The sequence below is a fragment of the Cladophialophora bantiana genome, assembly GCF_000835475.1.
Source record: "Cladophialophora bantiana CBS 173.52 unplaced genomic scaffold supercont1.33, whole genome shotgun sequence".
In the NCBI taxonomy this organism is placed as follows: Eukaryota; Fungi; Ascomycota; class Eurotiomycetes; order Chaetothyriales; family Herpotrichiellaceae; genus Cladophialophora; species Cladophialophora bantiana.
The window spans coordinates 102719-123605 of NW_015971607.1; the positions used below are offsets into that span (position 1 = coordinate 102719).

The 20887-nt window shown below is 42.4% G+C and overlaps 4 protein-coding genes across 4 annotated transcripts; 2 read left to right on the top strand and 2 right to left on the bottom strand.

The window, feature by feature from the left end:
* Positions 1 to 1433: 1433 nt before the first annotated feature.
* Positions 1434 to 4212, top strand: Z519_12704 (uncharacterized protein; the record flags this gene model as incomplete). Its single annotated transcript, XM_016770409.1, has 6 exons — positions 1434 to 1596; positions 1661 to 1714; positions 1766 to 2000; positions 2054 to 2206; positions 2252 to 3066; positions 3122 to 4212. The coding sequence occupies 6 exons, from the start codon at positions 1434 to 1436 to the stop codon at positions 4210 to 4212; spliced, it is 2511 nt and encodes an 836-aa protein (XP_016613387.1).
* Positions 4213 to 5573: 1361 nt separating this feature from the next.
* On the top strand, positions 5574 to 6113 carry Z519_12705 (uncharacterized protein; the record flags this gene model as incomplete). Its single annotated transcript, XM_016770410.1, has 1 exon — positions 5574 to 6113. The coding sequence occupies one exon, from the start codon at positions 5574 to 5576 to the stop codon at positions 6111 to 6113; it is 540 nt and encodes a 179-aa protein (XP_016613388.1).
* Positions 6114 to 6994: 881 nt separating this feature from the next.
* Z519_12706 (uncharacterized protein) lies at positions 6995 to 7261 on the bottom strand (the record flags this gene model as incomplete). Its single annotated transcript, XM_016770411.1, has 1 exon — positions 6995 to 7261. The coding sequence occupies one exon, from the start codon at positions 7259 to 7261 to the stop codon at positions 6995 to 6997; it is 267 nt and encodes an 88-aa protein (XP_016613389.1).
* A 762-nt stretch (positions 7262 to 8023) lies between these two features.
* On the bottom strand, positions 8024 to 8352 carry Z519_12707 (uncharacterized protein; the record flags this gene model as incomplete). The annotated part of the gene is made up of 1 exon (XM_016770412.1): positions 8024 to 8352. A coding segment is annotated over one exon (327 nt), but the record flags the coding sequence as incomplete, so codon positions are not given.
* Between the last annotated feature and the right edge of the window lie 12535 nt (positions 8353 to 20887).

The following is a 20887-nucleotide window of genomic DNA, read 5'->3' on the forward strand; positions in this document are numbered from 1 at the left end:
TGCGCTGGAGCGAAAGACGTATTCTTCCACTAACCATCCTTTCCGCGCTAGGTACGGTGCACGTTCAAGCTCGAGAACCCAAATTGCTATAATTAAAACGAAGGACGAGCAAAAGAAATTTGTGTTCAAGTCATTACCGGTTTCAATGACGTGGGGAGAGATACTGAAACTAAGGGACGTCGCCACGTCTTCGCATCAATCAGATTCTACTCCTATTGTTCAGGGAGATGACGTATGGTATGTTTGTTATTACTCTCGGATGGCCGAACTCAGCTAACGAGACTTGATTCACGGTAGTGCGGTATGCTTGGAGGAGCTCAAAGATGACGATGTAGTCCAGCGGCTCCCTCACTGTCATCACGTCTTTCACAGAGAGTGCTGCGAAAGGTGGATAGACAGCGAACTTCAGCACCGAGCTGTCACTCTGACCCTTTACGGCACTAGCAGCCTTGATTCGGATCCAGAAATTCTTACCAAGTATCAACTAAAATGTCCACTGTGCCGTACAAGATTAAGTGAAGAATCATCAGCGGAACCGTCTAGGATGGAGCCTGCCCACATTGCAGACGCGGCAAATATGGTCTAACAAATTGATATTATAATCGATATTTTTTATTTCAAGTTGGAAATGTCAATAGGACACTCTGCTGATTTTGCGTCTTTGTTTGGGTCAAGGGAGAGGGCTTAGTTCGCGCGTGAACCCGGATCGAATCGACAGATAACGGATACTTTAAAATGGAACAGGAAGGGCGGCAAGACAAAGAACGTGCTTGATTTCCTTTCCGAGCAAGTACTCGACCATGTACTTGGTAGGTATCCTCGGCTGGGACGCCACTGAAAGATTCCATGCAAGGCAGAACGAGGCGGACTAGACAAAAAGGGGATTGGTGGCAATATGAAGCGACAAGCTTCGCCTACCAATGCACACAGAGAATCGCCTCATTTTAGCAATCCGCTGCTGCAAGATTTCATGCCAACTTGCGTCCAAAGCAGCATTCCGGTAACCCTTACATCGGATGCGCAAACCCCCAGACAATTAAGTATCTTGACCAATTACTTGCGACTAATGACGGCGCCATCTGCATGCCTTAAAGGTGCGGAGTAGCTTACGATGGTGGTGTGAGGCAAAGAATTCTAATTGGCACTTCGCAAAGCTTCTGACTTTGAATAGCCAGAGTTCTTATTCGTCTTGTCGTTGCCTCACACCACCTTAACCAGTAGATTGAACGAGATCGATAGTCTTAAGATCAAGAGAATCCCGTGACTGAGCAAGAACACTGTCCTTTTAATAAAGTGCATTGTTGGTAGGTCTGCTCTCGAAGACTATGTAAGTTTCGAGCTCACTCGCTAATCCAGTATCAAACTCTATGAGATTTTGTTGGACAACATATTGTGCAGATCAAACTTGAAGCTTCCCATCAATCAATTACAACATGGCTTCGGATTCGAACGAAGAACCATCAAACTCGATGCCCTTGTCGCAACTCCCTATATGTGCCTTGGAGATGGGGAAGAATTTGTACCCTGATCCATTGCATTTCAAGACTGCCGATCACTTGATCAAGTTTCGAAGGGCCGCTGACTACGTTTCTGCTGGTAAGTAACTAGCGAAATCATAGTGCTCATACTGACAAGCCTATGGCGATGATTTTCCTCCGAGACAATGCCCTTCTTGAGCGTGACCTTGCTCACGACGACATTAAACATACTATCGGTTAGTCGTTCGAGTCGTATTCTTCTGCAATCGATAATAATTGAAAAAAAGGCTACTGGGGCATCTCCCCTGGAATTACATTAATTTTTGCACATCTGAACCTTATCATTCAGAAGTACGACCAGCAAGTGATTTTGCTCGTTGGACCTAACTATGCTGTTCCTGCTATCCTTGCTTGCCTATGGTTGGAACGGTCCCTGGAGCGCTTCTACCCGCGCTATAGCAGAGACAAGAAAGGTCTTTATAATTTGGTGACTAGTTTCAGCGTTCCTGGAGGGTTCCCAAGGTGAGGTGTCCCCAAGCATAGCAAGGGAGCCTGGTGAACTAACTCATTCTTAGTCATGTCAATGCCGGGGTTCCAGGCTGTATTCATGAAGGCGGAGAGATGGGGCACGCTCTTGGAACAGCGTTTGGTTGCGTCATGGATAACCCGGATTTGATCAGTGTGGTGGTGGTAGGTGACGGTGAAGCTGAAAGCGGGCCTACGGCGACGTAAGTCTCTCCCTTCAGCAATGATCTCAGCACTAACAGCACAAGTGCATGGCATATGTGTCGGTATATTGACCCCAAGAAGTCGGGGGCTGTCTTGCCAATCCTGTATTTGAAAAGCTTCAAGAGTGGCGGAAGGACAATATTTGGATCAATGGACAATTCCGAGCTGTGCTGTCTTTTTGCAGGATATGGTTATGAGCCATGCATTGTGGACGACATCAATGATATTGACCGTGAACTCAATACAGCCTTGTCATGGGCTGTAGAGTCAATCCAAAACATCCAGATCGATGCACAAGCCGGCTCATCGAACGACAAACCCAGATGGCCAATGATTATTCTCAGAATACCCGAAGGTTGGGGCTACCCACACTTGGCCCCGGGAGAACACTTCGCAGGTTCGTTCCATGGCCATGAAGTCCTCTTACCGCGCGCCAAAATACATCAAGGAGAACTCCAGCACCTCCAAGAGTGGTTGAAATCCTACCAGCCAAGTGAGGTTATCCCAGAGGGATCAATATGTCAAGAAATTGAAAACATTCTACCACCAAATGAGAAGCTGCGCTTGGGGCAAAACCGTCTGACATGGGATGTCCACCATCGTCTGGATGTGCCTGAATGGCGACATTTTGCTGCAGCAAAAGGGAACCATCACAGTTTCCTCAAAGCTGCAGCTGTCTATCTCGATGAGACACTCTCACTGAACAGAAACTCTCTGCGCATCTTTTCTCCGGATAACGTCGTCAGTCAGAGACTCGACAGGATATCAAACCGCACATTCCGCAGTTTCCAGTGCGACGGAGCAAGAATTGACAAAAGCGGACAAGTGATAGAGTTCGCGTCCGAACACACCTGCCAAGGTACGCTCACGCATCGTCGTGGACTTCGTGTCCTCACTGACAATGAATCGTTTAGCTTTGATACAAGGTTACACAATCACAGGCCGGACCGGGATTATTGCAGCCGATGAGAGTCGTTTCCCTGTCATTGCTACGATGATGACCCAATACAGCAAGTTTCTGCGGATGTCGAGGAATATCCCCTGGCGCAAAGATGTCAGCAGCCTGACTTACGTTACTACCAGTACTTGGACTCGACCTGAGCCGAATGGTTTGTCAAATCAGAACCCAAGCTTCATTGGTTCCGTGCTGAACCTGAGACCCACCATTGGAAGAGTGTATCTACCACCTGACGCGAACGTCTTCCTCTCAACATTGGCTCATTGTTTGAGATCACGAAATTACGTCAATCTCATCGTGGCCTCAGAACACGCAGGCCCTGTTTGGCTGAGTGCGGAGGAAGCGGAAATTCACAGCAGAGCCGGTGGAGGTGTCTTCAAATTTGCCAGCACGGATGATGGTATCGATCCAGATGTGGTGCTCGTTGGAGTTGGAGCAGATACAACTTTCGAGGTCGTTGCGGCAGCGGCGTATCTACGAAAACTTGCATCTTCTCTATCTCTGCGCGTGGTCAATGTCACCGATTTAATGATACTGGGACGCGAAGGGTCTCATCCCCATGCCTTGAGCGACCGCGATTTCGACACGCTATTCACCCCACACAGAGAAATCCATTTTACCTATCACGGTTACGCCAATGAACTACAGGGATTACTTTTTGGGAGACCGAAACTGGACAGAGTCTCCATCTCGTCCTTCCAGAACGAATTCGGAGCCACCACTCCATTTCAGACTCTTCTCCGAAACAAGTGCAGCCGGTATCATGTTGCCGAAGCAGCCCTCCGTGGCGCCGCGAAATGCAATCCGCATGTTGCAGTAGACCTTCAAAAGCTCGTCGCGCATGTTCAGCACGAAAGAGCAAAAGTCGACCAGTTCATTGTCAAACATGGCACTGACCCCGGCGGCATGTACGATATTCCCAAGTTTTCCAAACCCCATAATCGTCACCTGCCGGCTGGAGGACAAACATGGGAAGCACACGATCGCACATACCACTTGCCCGAGGATGATTTCAGTCCTTTCGAAAACGTAACCGGAGCAGTCTAGCTGTTTGAAGGGCCGCTAATAGTGTGAAAGAATGTTTGTCAAAGGTCTGACCTGTCTGAATGTGAAATCATTCTATCTGTGTTAATAGCTAAGGAGAAATCTCCTAAAATATTCCTTGACACATAAAAGAAGTAGGCCCTTATTTTGAACATGTTAAGTAGTTTGGTTTGAGAACGTTGATGTACACCTAGGAGGAGCTCCGTGGCAGTGCCGAAGAGCAATCGTATGGAACAGAACCCCTTCGACACTGTGTTGTGCGCTGATATAAACCAAAGGGTCGTGAAATGTTCAACTCTGATCGAAATACGCAAAGCCATTCACTAAACTTAGCAAATATTAAGACATTGAACAGAGAAATTTGAGCCATTTACTGCTCCTCGAGATCGTGCTATCATTCTATCCTATCACACAAGCAGTCTTCGAGAATCTCGTCTGAACAATCTGATAATGTAGCTTCCAGCTTTGGTGAGCATTCAAGTATTTTTGGAACCCATTCGCTTGGGTTGCGCCCTGCATTTTCCTTCGTATAAGGTAGGCACCATTCTCAGCATCGTTTCGTTCAGTCAAAACGAGGAATACTAACAGATGATCGCCCAATATCTTTAGGTGCCAAACCTTTTCCACAATCCTTCACCACACTTTCCGAAGCTGAAAGTCCGAGGGACCCGCCCGCCTTCTGCAGCGTAGACATAATAGGTTTGGTTTCCTTTTAGTGGCAGAGATGATGTTGTCAGTAATATGTCCATCCGTTTGACGCGTTGCTACTACTTGATGGTACTCACTGCAGGTACTGCCATCATTCACTATAATATTGGTTGTTTCATCGATGATATAGTTGTTCTTCTGCGCAGCCAAAAGTTCTTCAGTGTAAATGGAGACGGTCAGGTTATATATGACGGATTATCATGCCGGCGATATCTAGTTGCTGGCGTATGGAGCCAAGGCTGCCGAAACGTAAAGTAGAATTTAGGCCGGTATACTGTTAGACGGTGACGTACGATGAGATTCCAAGGTTCAAGGGGTCGTACTGGTAGAGTCGGCATGAAGAACATACGATCCAAACTCGAAAGGATTACTTCAAATTCAATGGTGCGAGTGACAAATTATCACGCTACAGTCTTCCGACTTTCGGTTGGCATCACACCACGTCTTAGCAGCACCGGCTGAGAAATTCGTATTCGTGCGTCATGTGAACTTTGGCACCTCTGAGCGAGCAGTAGTAGGTGAATTTACAGGACCTGGCCATTAAATGCGAAAAATAAAAAGGACGCAGATTCGAAACTGTACTCAGCTGCGCTAGAGTCACATTTCCCATAAAACTTAGCTATACGTGTTAATCCGATTCAACACCAGACAAAAAGATGTCTGTTTTAGTTGCGTATGCATCAGCAAGAGGCTCGACTGGCGAGATTGCAGAGCGCATCGCCGAGAAGCTGCGGGAATCTTGTCCCTCCATGACGGTGAGGTGTTCGCCGATCAATGCGGTCGATGTCACATCCCTACCCTCCTACTCCGCTGTCGTCGTAGGCAGCGCGATCCACATGGGTTCATGGTTAAGCCCTGCCCGCCACTTCATTCACAATAATGCAACCGTTCTGAAAGAAACGGCGGTGTGGGCTTTCAGCGTTGGTATGCCGCCAAAAGAAGAAGATCGGAGGAAGGAGGAGCAGATGGTGGAAGAGAAAATTCGCAAGACGTTGCCAAACCTACGTCGCCATGAGTTGTTTGAAGGCCGCTTTAACAAAAATGATCTACCCTGGTTCGGGCGCATCATAATATCCTGCTGTATACCTAAGGAGAAGACCAAATTTGGAGATTCAAGAGATTGGGTCGAAATCAATGCGTGGGCGGAGGGTATTGGAAAGGACATTAGTGTTCTTTCTGGTGGAGGGACTCAATGAAAACCCAAGTGGTGACACTGTCCGCCGAAGTCGATAGTGATCAGCAGGCATCAGAGAACCGGCTACTTTCTTGGCTAGGGTTGGTCTCTATCGGACGCTCGATAAAGATAAACTGTTTGGGCTTTATAGGTTACTATTCTTGAGGGGGAAAGTAATTGGTCAAAAGTGAAATTTCACGCACCCACTTTTAAATGCGACCTTGTTTGCCATCCAAAGGCGCAGCTCAATTTGATCTTTGACAACCGCACTTGGCCAGCACATTGATAATCCTCTGACCGATATAATCTCTAGACTCTTCCGTGACTTTAAGAACCATTTCCTCACACGCCTGGCTGTGCAAAGTCTGGCGGTCTTGGCCAGTTGTTTAATTCAACAGAAACAACTCCGACTCGGACCCATTGCGAAACCGTTGAAGTATCATTGGTAAGTACGTATGGCATATACCAACCAGGAGGCAAAGAACAGGGATTTAGCGAGGCAGTAGCCGTGCAAGTCATTCCAAACGGCTCATAGCAGGGAACGTTGTTCGGTGATTGATGCTTTTGCCGCCAGTGTTCGAAACGGCTCCGTGTCAGAGATCGAGAGGGTTGAACTTGCGAACTGTCTATCTGAGAAGGTGAGGTCACCTGGCTATGTACAAGAGATCTAAATGCTAAAAGGAAGAAGTTGGGCATGTCCTTGATATTGGGACATTCCGAGGAGAGGCAATTTAACGCTGGTTGAAGTAGAGGTGACTTCTAACATCGCTCCCTGGTTATGGCTCCTGCGAGCGGCATAAGCCTGGTTGGCGTATTCTGTTTAGGAGGTATGGGAGGGATTAACACCTCATTGTGCGGAAAGGGGACATCTTCTAGATCAGAGCCGAATACCAAAGGCGGCCGTCAAGCACCCGTGTTGCCTTGATTGACTGTTGTGTTAGCCATCACTGCTATTCGGTTGTCGGGAGGCTTGTCCGGGTGATATGGGACTGCATTATGATTTAGATCCGTTACATGGCTGAACTTAAGGATTATGTAGGTGACGTCAGACAACGCAACCAGACACGAAATGACACGCTTGGAAGGCATCCGCTCGATAATCCAGTTGGCATCAGGCATTTCGGATTCGATTGAGACGCAGTTGTCGAGGGTAATTTTGAGACCAGCCATCGAGCTACCGGAAATGACGTTTCAAAGAGCATATATGTATAGAGCATGTTGGAGAAGAAGCATAGCCGTATTGTCCATGGGATGAGAACGACCGGCTAAGAACGGACCAACAGCGCCCGGAATCTGTAATATCTGTTAGTCTGTCTAAAGATCAAAGATTAAATGCCAATGGAGCCCGTAAGTCCAAGACGATCTTGCGCAAAGTAGAAAACTGGGTCGCGGGCACTCACGAAGTCTGCAGTGTCTTCTCGTGTAGGATCCGTACCTCATTGTAGTATACGATGAAAGACACAGCTAGAAGGAAGGACTGCTGGGTATGGGTTCAAGCTGCATTGACCAGTGTGACCTAGGTAGCCACAATACAGCGACCCAGGAAAGCCCACAGGATGAGGGTGTGTCTCCAAGAACAACACAAGGGGGGCGTCCGACCCAGTCCCACCGCCGACGACGAGAAGAGTCCGTTAGCCATAATCATTGCAGTTGAATACCATCAGGCGGCCATGAGGGGGAGTTCATTGGCATCCCGCTGCTACTCATTCACTACCCATACACCGACTGAACCATCTGGGGAGTAGAGGCGGATGTCATTTGTGGCATCGTTTGTCCACCCGCTGATATTGATCCGTTGTTCAGCCTTGTCTGGAACTGTTTAGCCTGCAAAGCAGAAAGTATCGCCTTCGTATGTGTGGGTCTCGACGCCTTCGTGTAATTATTCAGCAACATCAGGCCAGGCTCGCAGGTCCCGGTCGAGTTATTGGCGGGTTAGTCCCTAAGTTCTCCACGTAAAGGTATCTTGTTGTTGAGACCAACCGCGGTGATAAGCGGATTGAGTGGCCCACCAATGAGGAATTTGTATCGTCTTGCAGCTGGACCGGTCGCAAAACTCCAGGATTCGAGAGGCTCGCCTGTTGAATTGTAGACTGGAATTCGAACGCCTTGACCACCGATTTGCGATGTATTGCTGGAACGCGGCATATTGCAGGCTGGTTCCAGCATAGATTGGCTTCCCATGGCGATGACATTTTGCCTGATACTAAAGAAAGATTGTTCTCCATATTCCATTCCACCTGCCCCGGCACCCAAACTCGACACTACGAGAAAATGGCAACGTTTTCCATCACTCACGAACCAAGATCGAATATAACACAGAGTCAACATTTCTACGTTCTGACCTCCTTCCCTTCGTGTCCGAGGACTGACATTTGGTAGCAGAGAATGATCCTTCGTATATGCCTCTCCAAATGACACTTGGGTGTCAACTTTCCACCGAGGCTAACATCCGCTCTCCTTCTCTCGGACTGCCTGGATCTTCCTACATGCAATCCGGTTCCCGTTGATGTTAATCTGCATATTTGTTTCGTATCCTCTCACCGCATTGGTAAAAGATGAATGGTACGGGAATCAGAAGAACCGAGATGAAGCTAGGAATACTACTTGCCCAACCAGCACCCAGATTCTCGTACATAGCATGCGTAAAGATTAGAACCCTGTTACTCTGTCAGCTATTGTCTGGAATTCCGAATAACGCTCTTACGCCGCTGCAGATCCGCAGCGCGGAAGATCGTTTGCTGCCAAAGCTGAGACGGCATGTTTCGTATATGCTAAAGCAAGATATGTAAGGATGCCTTGCTGTTTTGTGTTAGTCTCTGGCTGCCTCCAGATAAATGTCATTCGTGGCGTACAAAAAAATAGAAACAATGGAAACCCAAATGGGAGCGACCCAATTGTGGGAACAACCCAATTCCTAGAGATGGTCAGCTTGCTATGGCCGATAAGTAGATGTCAATATATGTCCTCGCTTCCCCTGCCCATCCGAACCAGGACATACTGACGGGGACGTAGAAAGAACCAAACAACATTGTCCAAAGCCACGCATCAAGTCGTGGAGGCTTCCCGTTGCGTTTCCACATTCCTCCGTACCGATATCGAATAAACCAGATCTGAAAAGTTAGACCACAGCCGACGCCGATGAAGACGTCGAAGAAGCTCAAGCCGACAAGTGTAGGTTTCCAGCCATATAGCTGGCCGTAGACGAAGGGAAATGCTTCGAAGAAAAGATATTCCAGTCCGTAAAGAAGCACTAAGTAGATAGAAAGAAGTAGACCAATATTAAGTTAGACTGAACCAAGGAAGGAGGTATCGTAAGTAGTGACCTATAGGTTCATAGATCAGCAACAAAAAAGGTCTGACCATGTAGATTCGCAGAGTATTGTTCAAACTGATCCTGCCAGGGGTCTCCGATTGGGACCTCCACTTAGGATTCCCCGTCCGCATTCGTAGCCTTACCGCTTTGTCGCTCGAGATTTTATCTGCTAAGGCATCTGGAAGGAAGAAAAATATGAGGTGGAGTGTGAATCCCGACATACACAAGATCACCCAAATGGCCCAACGCCAGCCATGACTTTGATACGCGAAGCCCCCCAAAAGGGGGCCAAGAACTGGCCCAAGAGCTGTGAGAGCTCCAGTTCCAAGACAGTATGGGACGTATTCGGATTCGTAGATGTCAACCACGCTGGCACCATAAACTGCAAGGACTGGACTGACAATAAGACCGGCAAGAAACCTTAAGGATAACAAAGTCCCAAGATTATGTATCAAAGCAATTGGTACTTAAATATAGACAAAGGCGGCAAGCGTTAAAATATAAATGAGATTTCGTCCGACCGCGGGGATTTCAGACAAAGGGCCCCAGGGCTGTATACTCGTTAATATCCATTCTCATGGGAATCACCTGCGCCGTACCATTGGCCCCAACCCATACCCAGCAACGAAAATGCTAATGCCAAGAGCAGCTACAGCAGGACTGCAGTCAAAATGCTCCATGATACCTGGGATGCCGCCTTAGAAGATCGAGGAGGATACGATGACAATGAAGGTGAGTATACCGATCTGGAACCCGTTATTAGGAGGACATCTGGCACAAGTCAATAGCACTGACCTCGAGAAGATCAAAACTCTGTACCGGAGTGGAGAAATTCTTCAGACTTGTAGGGTCATGATTGCGCTCCCAAGTAGCTAGAAACTCATCCTCCACGAATTTATTCGCGATCTCGACATCATCCTGGTATTGTCCAATTTCACCCCTTAGTGAATTTTGTGCCCCCTCTTGTTGTAAATTTTGGTCGCTGATTGCGCGACTTTCTTGCTGAGGACAGAATCTTGTGGTGGGAATATTTCCGCGGCTGGTTAACTGAGGAAGAGGATAAATTCTGATGCACGATGTTAGGTGAAGGCATAATGCAGCCGAGGTATTTTCAAAGAAGGTTGTTACAATATGCATGGTAGCAAGTGTGATTGAACTGAACTTGAGGCGGCCAGATCTTCCATCATCCGTACCTACCCTCATTTTATACTTTAACTCATTAATGGCCGGCCGAAAGAACTACCAAACAAGGCCGGCGACATCTGAATTTAGCTCTCCTTCAATGCTGTGGGTCACAAGTGTATTGTCAAGTCCAAAAAAAAGGAAAAAAGGGAATGGCTGTAGTTAGAGACGCGTACTTATTTTCCATATCTGGCACAACGGAGCGAGCTCATCTCAACAAACAGACTGTCGAACGGGCTAATTAGGGTTAATCTCTTCGAACTGATTTTCCGGTATGGGTATTCTAAAAGGAACACCTTTTGAATTCCATATTAATACAGTGAGGCGCAAAAAGTTTGAATACGCCTAATATGAAGTTCTGTTACCTAGCCTCGCTAGGTGAATTCAAACTTTTTGGGAATGGATCGGGGCCGCAAGTTCAAGCGCAAGTTCGTACAACCACAAGTTCGCTTACCTAGTGCTTGGTAGAAGCCAATTACACCTAATTTAGCTAGTGGCAATTTCCGCTCGCCATCCTCCGTATCCCTCCTCCTAGACCTCGCCGCCGCCTGACCTCGTCGCCGCCTGTTTGTATAGCCAACCTTGGTGTTGATCTCTCAGTCGTCCTACGAGTTAGGCAGGAAGCCTTGTTGCCTAGCCTCAACTAGCCTAGTAGTCCGTTTACGGACTCGTTTACCCCTGTCACTACCCATCGCAGGCGGCGCTGTCGATGGTGGCAAGGCCAGTTCAGGAGAGTCCTCAGGCGAAGGACTGCGGCGCGGCCGTGGCCGATCTAGCGTCTAAGGCACTAGGCGTGTTGGCCTAGTTAAGGTCGATGGCGGAGGGGTCTCTGGCACATCTTCCACCTCTTCCTCCCTAGCGTTTTCTATAGTAATCGGAGGTGGTCGATGTTGCCGTGGTGCCTGAACGACGTTCTGGACACTACTAGGCGTAAATCGAAAGGTGTGTATAAACGCCTTGTTAAGGATCCCTACTGATCCTAACTAGGTTAGGGTTCTCAGTAACAATCCTAGGATAGCATGAGCTGGTTGAGGAAGACACAAGATATGAGCAGGGTTCTCTATTACTAAGAACTGTATAGTCCAGTAGATAACATAAGTTAGCTACGAAGAGAGTGTAACTATCTAGGGTAGTGAGGGTGTATATATAATGCTTGCGCTCTGTGCGCTCTATGCGCTCTGTGCGCTCTGTTGACAGAGCCGGTAGAGCCAACAGAGCCAACAGGGCATATCACATGACCCAGCCTTATTCCTCCGTGGGTCCTTCTAAGTACCTAATGAGCGTAGTGAGTCGTGCCCGTACGACTCGTAGTCGGTCTTCCGCAAGGCTGTGTCTAACACTATCCTCCCTTCGATTAGACTCTTATTCTAAGAGTTCGTCTTAGCGATAATATAAAAGCGGGACACTACCCGGCTTAAATTTATCTAAGTCTAAAGATATCTTCCCTTCTTTCTTCCTTAGATATTCGTAAGGTTCTCCGCCAACGTTTCTTCGAGCGCCGCCTTCTCGCTAAAAAGATAAAGCGTCTAGATCTCTTAACTATAGCTTCTTATTCGAATTATGCTAGGTCGTTCTCCGTTTACTTTCTTCTAAAAGATAATTCTCGCTATAGTAAGTGTACTCGGAAAAATATAAAGTATAATAGTCAATATTTCGAGGAGGAGTTTTAGTCTCTAGAAAAGAAGAAGGAGAAATTAGAGAGTCGGTGCCGTGAGGCGCGTAAGGGAATAACGGAGCGGGCCCGGAGGCTATGCGACCGTATGGCTTAAGTGCGTACTAAGGCTGCTAAGTTTATGACCGAGTTAGCTAAGCTAGAGCGTCGGTTAGCTGGCTATCAGCGGTAAATAGAAGGATATACTCGCGCTTAGAGTAATATAGTGGTTCGGTAATTCTAGATGTTAGATACCCTTAATCGGGAGGAGGGGTATACGCCGAATGAACCTAAGCTATCGATAGCTCGTGAGTTCGCCTTCGACGATGAATAGCTAAATGCTTTACTAGCGTTAAGAACTACTTAGAATAATCCTTCCTTATTTTCTCTAGAAGTTCCTTCGAAAGGTTAGTCTTCGGTTCCTAGCTATTTTCGCACTCGTCGTATTCTAACTATTTAATTAGATATTGAGGCTAGCCGCGCCTAACGCGTTTTCTAAGAACTTTCTTAATATTATATTCCTCGGGTACTATCTCCTCATCTAGCGGAAGTGTTTAGATAATTTTAGCGTTCCGCGGTGCTAGTTTAAGGAGTGCTTTATGGAATACGTTATAAATCTTTATATTCTTTAGTAGTTCTAGTTAATATATAACGTCTCTAAGTTTATCTTTAATTCTAAATAGTTCGAGTTTCGTATAGTTTAACTTCGCGCTTAGTCTCTTTATTTTAATGTTTTTTCGTAAAAGGTAGACGGGGTCCCCCTTCTCTAGAAGCGATTTCTCGATTCGTTTCTTATTTACGTAACTTACTATTCTTTCTATGAGAAATCGTAGATCTAATTTAAGTTATTCGTGTAGTTCTTTTATAGTTAATGCTATGCTCTTAGCCCTCGGATTTAGGCTTTCGTCTATAACTTCTTCGAGTCGTGAGTAAAACCCATAGTTAGTAAAGAATGAGCTCATTTCTATTACTAACTTATAATTATTAAAGTAAAATTAAGTAACTAGTAATAGTCTTACCTAGTTTATCTAACTATAGTCTATGTACATCCTTAGATATTATTCTAAAGTCTAGTTCGTTCTTTCTATTTAACCGTCTATCTAAGGGTAGAACGATATAGATAGTTTATACTTCGTCCTTAATAACTTCATTAATATCTTCTAAAATTTAGATGTAAAGAGCTTATCTCTATCTATAATAATCTCTCTCGGTATTTTATAATTAGTAAAGACTATTTATAGAAACTTATATACGAATTCTTCTACTGTTAATTTCTTAAGATATAGTCTAAAGTATGAAAACTTCGTTAGTCTATCGTATATTATTAGTATACTATCGTAGGTCACTTCCGTGAGGGGTTCTTATAATTTAGGTAGTTTCGTAATGAAGTCGAATGTAATAGATGTTTAGGCTCCGTCGGGAACTTACAACGATTTTAGTAGTCCGTAGAGCCTATATCTCGCGTGCTTCGTCTACATATACACTTCGCACTGGTTAATAAATTCTTAGATCTCTTATCTTATGTACTTCTAAGGGTCGTAGTGTTAGGTGATGAGCTTAATCATTTTATCGGCTCCCGGGTGTCCCATTAATGGGTCGTTATGATAATACTTCATAACTTCTAGGCGTATAACTTCATTATATACTCTATCTACGAAGTGATATTTCGTTATATTAATTTTTAGATTAAATCGATAGTCGTCTTTCTCTGAGACTACTTCTACTGCTACGAGCACTAGTTATGCATATATAAGGTATTCTCCTTCTTATCGTAGTAAAGTTAATGAGGTTAGCTTTATATTCTTTATATAGTCTAGTCGTCGACTAAGGACATCTACTCGGCCGTTTTCTTTTCCTTTAATATAGTAGATCCTAAAGTTATGTATGGCGAGTGTTTCTACCCATCGCACTTATCTTCTATTAAGTATTTTAGTTATATTTCAGTATAAAAGATTCTTATAATCTAAATAGACCTTCACTAAATATTTAGATCCTTCTAAATACACTCTTTAATGTCTAAATACTTTCACTATAGCGAGTAATTCTTTATCGTAAATATCGTAGTGAAGCTCTAGTTCTATCATTTTTCGCGAGAAGTAGACGACTAATCTAACCTTCCCGTCTTATTCTACCTATATAAGGACCGTAGCGATCGCGCCATTTAATGCATCCGTCTTAAGGAGTATCTATAGATCCGAGTTAAAGATCGTAAGGATCGGGGCCTCGGTGAACGCTTTCTTAAGATTCTTAATCGCTTATCTAATAAGCTCTATTAAAGTAAAGGTCGCGACTCTTTTCTTTATTAGATTTATTAGGGGTGCAGTGATTCGCGAGTAGTTCCGTATAAACTTTCGATAGAAGTTGGCGAATCCTAGGAACGCTTATAGTTCCCTTAGTGTAGTTAGTTCTAGCCATTCTAATACACTTTTAATCTTATCGGGGTCTATCTTAAGTTCTTCTCGGGTAACTATATATTCTAAGAATTTAACACTATCTTTATGAAATTTACACTTTTCCAGCTTAATCGGTAACTAGTATTCCTAAAGGGCCTCTAGCACCTTCGTTACGTATTCCATATATTTCTCATAGATCTTAGAGTAGATTAATATATTATCTAAGTATACGACACAGAATATATTAAGATATTTTCTTAATATATTATTAATTAGTGCCTAAAACGTTACTAGGGCGTTGGTGAGTTTAAATGACATTACACAGTACTCGAATAATCTATATCGAGTTCTAAAAGTCGTTTTCTACTCTTCGCCTTCTTTTATACGTATACGGTAGTACGCGTCTCGAATATCGAGTATCGTAAAGTATCTAGCGCCTCTTAGCCGGTCTTATAGTTCATCGATTCGTGATAGCGGATAGATATTCTTAATAATAATGTCATTAAGCTTTCGATAGTCCATATATAATCGGAGTTTTCCATCTTTCTTTAGAGCGAATAGAATCGGATATCCTACTTCTAATTTCAATAGTCGAATATAGTCTTTAGCTATATTTTCTTTAAGATATTCTCGTAGAGCGACTTACTCTTTCTCCGATAGAGAGTAGAGAGGTTCGAATGTGGGTTGTTTTCCCTTCTATAAGTGGATTTTATAGTTCTATAGCTTATATTCCGGTAGTGTATTAGTTTCTATTCTTTTCTCGAATATTAATTTTAAGTGTGCGTATTATGGTGAATATTCTATAGTCGCATTATTAAAAACTCGTGCCGGTTACATCTAGATTATTTTCTTTACGTGGGTTTATGCCGCTCTTATTTCTATTTCTAGGGTTTTATTATCGTGGTCGCAGTTATCGAACCGCACCTAGGATTTAGCCTAGTCGATAATAGGGTTATGGTATTTTAGTTATGGTATCCTAAGAACTATATCGTATTTCATATCCATAATGTCGAGATCTAGCCTTTCCTAGTGATTATCGATCGTTAGTTATATCGCTTTTAGCTCGTGCGTAAGTTATATTATGATTATTCCATCGAATTCAGTAATTAAGTTAGATTCCGGCCTTAAAACTTTCTAGTCTTATAGCTTCTCTACTACCCTCGTGTATACGAGATTCTCTATATATCCTAAATCTATTAGAATACTAACTTCTTAGTCTTTAAGTATTTCTCTAAGGAATATAGCCCTAGCGTTAGACCTTATGGCCGTATTCACTTCGAGTTTCAACTTTCGTCTTTCTTCTCTAGTCCTAACTAGACGTACGTCTTTACTATTAATCTTTTAGCGCTAGCGTTTTCTAGAGATATATTTTCGATGATATAGATGCCTCTTATCCTCCCACTAACTTAGTTTTTTAGCTAGTGAAGGTAGTCTATTCTTCCACCTTAAGGTTATAATACGTCGTAGTTATAGTCGTTATAACGTTAGATTAACTCGGTGTGGGCTTATTATACTTCGATAGCCGTCATACCTAGCTTCTTGAGCTGTAAATAGTCGAGATGCTACTCATAGAGGTGTGGAATTAATCGGAGTGGACAGCTATAAACGCGGTTATAAGGAAATAGTCCGGCGATAAATACGTTGAGTAAAGTCTTAATGTATCGTGGGACTAGAACTCCTCGCTCCCGGTATACGCGTATAGTTACCTATACCCCGGCTTCGGCTCGATCCATAATCCTCATGTAATTAATTCGTTCGCGGATCTTTTCTTCTAGAAGTCTTACCATTCTAGCAATATCTAAGATATCCCTTTCGGTAAGAGATCGTAGGAAGGCCTCTTCTTAGTTTATAGTCTCCCTTACTTCGCGGATAATCTATTCCGTCTATACTATCGTCGCTATAACTCGTTTAGTAGCTTCTCGAATTAATTATTTAATTTCTTTCTCCGTGAAGGATTCTTTAGGTCCCTATATTTAGCTCTCCTTAGTGTAATCGGGGTCTAAGTCGTATTTAGAATTAGCCATATTATATTCGAGTGGCGTCGTATCATCGAAAGAAATCTAGATTAGTGGTTATTCTTATAGATTTCCTTCTTAGTGAGCGTATATAAAATCTAGGTGAGTGTTAACCCATAAATATTCTTAACTTCGGTATATATAAATTCTAAAGATTATTTCTATGTCTACCGATAATTCATTTAGTTCGTACACCGTATGATTATGTTCTATAATTCGCCGTAGATAGTAAGGGTCGAAGCATAGTTTCCTTATTCAATACTTAGTTCGAATATAGATCTTATTAGTAGTAATTTCCGTAATAACCGCTTTCCCTTAATTCATAGAGTCGCCTAGGCGTATATATCCTCCTTTAGCTATATTAGCTTCTAGGGCTATTTTAGCGACTTTCTTCTACTTCGGTTACTTTTCTACGGCAGCGGCCTACTTCTTCTTCTATTTATATTTCTTTACGTAGTGTCCTAGCTTCCCGTAGCTATAGTAAATAACTTCTTTCTTTTTCCCGAAAGATTTCTTTAGTTTATTCTTTCTAAAGTTATTTCGCCGTTTCTACGCCTAGCTTAGATTCATAGATTAGGGTCCGTAGTACGGTTTACGTCTCTTCTAGATATTTATCTATTAGACCTTCGTAGCTTATATCTTTCTAAGGTTATAAAGTTCTTATTATCGATATTCTTTAATATCGTTATCTTCTTTAATAGCGATAGTAATCTAGTCTTCTAGAGTAGTCTTTTTAAGGTGTCATAGTTCCTACTTAATCTTTAATTTTAGTTCTTCCCTAAAGATCGAAATAGTAATATTATTCTACTATTCTAGAGCTATATTTAGTATTCTAAATTTTATCGCGTATTCTTAAACTAATTTCGTCTATCGAAGGCCCACTATTTTCTTTTAGACTTTCTTTTTCTTATTCTTTACCCTAAACACTAGCTTCATCATTTCCTTAAACCCTATGAACGTTTCGAATAGGTTAATAGTTTCGTCTTCTCTATCGTCTTCTTCGTTTTCTATATAATTCTTAATGAAGGGTCTAAGTTATGCCTTAGTGTCTTCTTTAAAATAGCTTCCCATAAAAAGAATCTTCTGTAAGTCGTTCTGGAAGTTAGTGAGGTTCATTAGAATATATATATCTACATAGTGAATAAAGGATATAAGCTTAGACTCTACGCCGTTAAAGGGCTTAGGTGGGTTACTAATCTTCCCTTTACTAACTATTAATAGCACGTCTCTTAATGAGCTTACTACACTTATTCCGTACGTCGATAGTGGTGCACTGGCCGTAGTTCTTAGGATACTTAGTGTTAGTCTTAGTATACTCGAGGTTATCGACATCGTATTATCGTTGAGTGATAGTCGTGCAGTACGTTGCGTAAGTTCGTTTATAGATAAGGCGAGTCGGTTTAGTCTGCTTATAGAGGTTATTCTCTATAACGGGGGTGATAGCCAAAGTGTTAAGGATCCCTATTAATCCTAACTAGGTTAGAGTTCTTAGTAATAATCCTAGGATAGTATAAGCTAATTAAGGAAAACATAAGGTATAAGTAGGGTTCTCTATTACTAAGAACTATATAGTTTAGTAAATAATATAAGTTAACTACGAAGAGAGTGTAACTATCTAGGGTAGTGAGGGTGTATATATAATGCTTACGCTCTATACGCTCTATGCGCTCTATGCGCTCTATTAACAGAGCCGGCAGGGCTAATAGAGCCAACAGGGCATATTACATAACCTAGCCTTATTCCTCCGTGAATCCTTCTAAGTGCCTAATGAGCGTGGTGAGTCGTGCCCGTGCGACTCGTAGTCGGTCTTCCGTAAGGCTATGTCTAACACTAATCTCGATAATAAATTCTTTCGTAATGAGCGACAACGATCTCTAGAAGCTATAGTTCTTAGCTAGATCTTTCGACGTATAGAATAATAAGTAATTCGTAAGATCGTCGAGACTAATTAACGACGAAGCCTTAAGATAAGATCTAGAAAATAAATAGTAATATAAATGTCTTAGATTTAAGCGGCCGTTAGAAGCTTAAATTAATACTCTCTATAAAAGGAAAGCTAATAAGATAAGACCTATAAATATTAATCGATAGAACGGCTTAATACCTAGAGAATTACTAAACTAAAGAATAAAGACTATTATTAAACTAGGGCGAGACTACTAGCTATGGACATTAACTTGTACGGCGGTGGGTATAGTCTTCTCTTAACGCGCACACTTAACTAAGGGAAGTTCTCTCTATTGGTAACTTAGTTACTTATATATTATATAAAAGATAGTCCCCCAGAACTATATAAGAAGAACCATAGTCTAGGGTCGGCGCCTCAGCTAATTATAACGCTATTCACCACTTCCAACTTCTCCCATTACATCCCTCCCATTATCGCTCGCTTTCTTAACGGCCTCGCTTATAATTTAACTATAATCTTCGCCTATCCTTCTCGGAAATATTAATTCTTTTTTATATTCTTTAAACGCTCTACGAAGTTATCTAATTATCTCCTATCTAACCTCTTTAGACTCGAGCCCTTTAACGTCCCTAAATCTTCACTACGCTTCGGTTTACGTATAATTATCTTATAGATCTTTAAGGCGATAGTGAAACGATCCTCGATATCGACTTAAGTGTTAAATAAGGCTATTTATAAGCGAGTCGTTTCGTAAGTTTTCGTATTAATGATCGCTAGAGAATTCTTAATCATCTAGAGCCCATAACTACTAATGTCCTACTAAAGATTAGATTCTAGGCGTATTTCCCGGGGTGGAATACTAAAAACGCTATTCTTTAACTATCGAACGAAGAAATCGAGTGTTATCTTAGTCGTATCTAATCTATCTTATATCGAATTAATGACTAAGTACGACTATATTGTCTCATCGGCTATAAAGATTAGTTAATAGTGCTCTTTATCTATTAGGTCGTCGTTAAAGATAATGAGTCGTCTTATATCATCGTCGACGTTTCTCTAGACTTTAAATTCCATCGGTGCGTTTACGTTCCTACATTAGTTAATCTAGAAAAGAAACGCGACGCCTAAGATAATAGTATATCTTATATATAATTCTTTCCGGTTTACTATAATTTCCGCATCGATGAAAGACTAATTAACTCATTCGTTATGTTTAGAACCTAGTAGAGCGCTTCGAAGAGCACTACTCGAGACATTAATAGTCTTATAGTCGGAATAGCTAGGTAAAACCTAGTAATTTATCGTTCCGAACCTTTCTTCTCACTACTTTATTAATTATTCGAGATTCTTCATAGAATCTTTATGAGGCGTAGCGATTCTTTCTAATTCTTCTAGGTATAAGGCGATTTCTTTCTCGGCTATATATAGATAAACGAATATATATCGTCTAGATATATATTTAGTAAGTAAGCTTAATACGTTAATTATCTTTTTAGCTTTAAATTCGTAGTATCGTTATATATCTTTACGACTAACTAAGGATATATCTCTTCCGTAATTCGTCTATCTTATATACTTCTAAATTATTAATTACGCGAATACGATAGGGCTCCTAGAATTCGAAATCGAATTCGATAAGTTATCGAGCGTATTTCTTCCGAGGAAGTATAGTAGTGGGACGGCTTCGAAAGAACTAGTAATATATATTCTCTAGTTTATAAGTTACTATTCGATCTCGATTCCGTAAAAGAGTTCCGAAATTCTCGGCTTCTTTATACTTAGATTATAGCCGAGACTTAGAGCTACGAAGCCTAGATTAGAGGTCATCGTCTATAGCCGCGGTCTCTTTATAATGTCTAAGATATTAATCGAATTATTTCTTATTTAATTTACTTATTCGCGACTTCTAAGAATAGAGCGTTCTTCTTCTAGTTTCGTAAGTTATATTAAACTTCTTCGTTCTATACTCGTTAAACTAGATCGTATTAAAAGAGCGCTTTACTATAGTCGTATAGAAATTAGAGTAATAAAAGTAGACGTAGTAGAGACCGTAGAAGTAGAAGTCTAATCGTCTTGAATAGTTCGCGTATTCGAATGTCTTACGGAAGTATTAGAAGAACCGATAAGGCCGGCGAAATTCGTAGTTCGAGAGATAGAGAGATTATTAGTATTAGAACGAGTGATAAGTCGATAAACTTCCGAGTCTAAAACGTTTCTAGTAATTAAACCTTACGTAGTAAGTAGTGTTACTAACCTAGGTTTTTCTTCGAATATAATTAGATTATTATAGTTTATAGAAAGAACGCCTACTTAGTATAGTCTAGTCGCTTCTA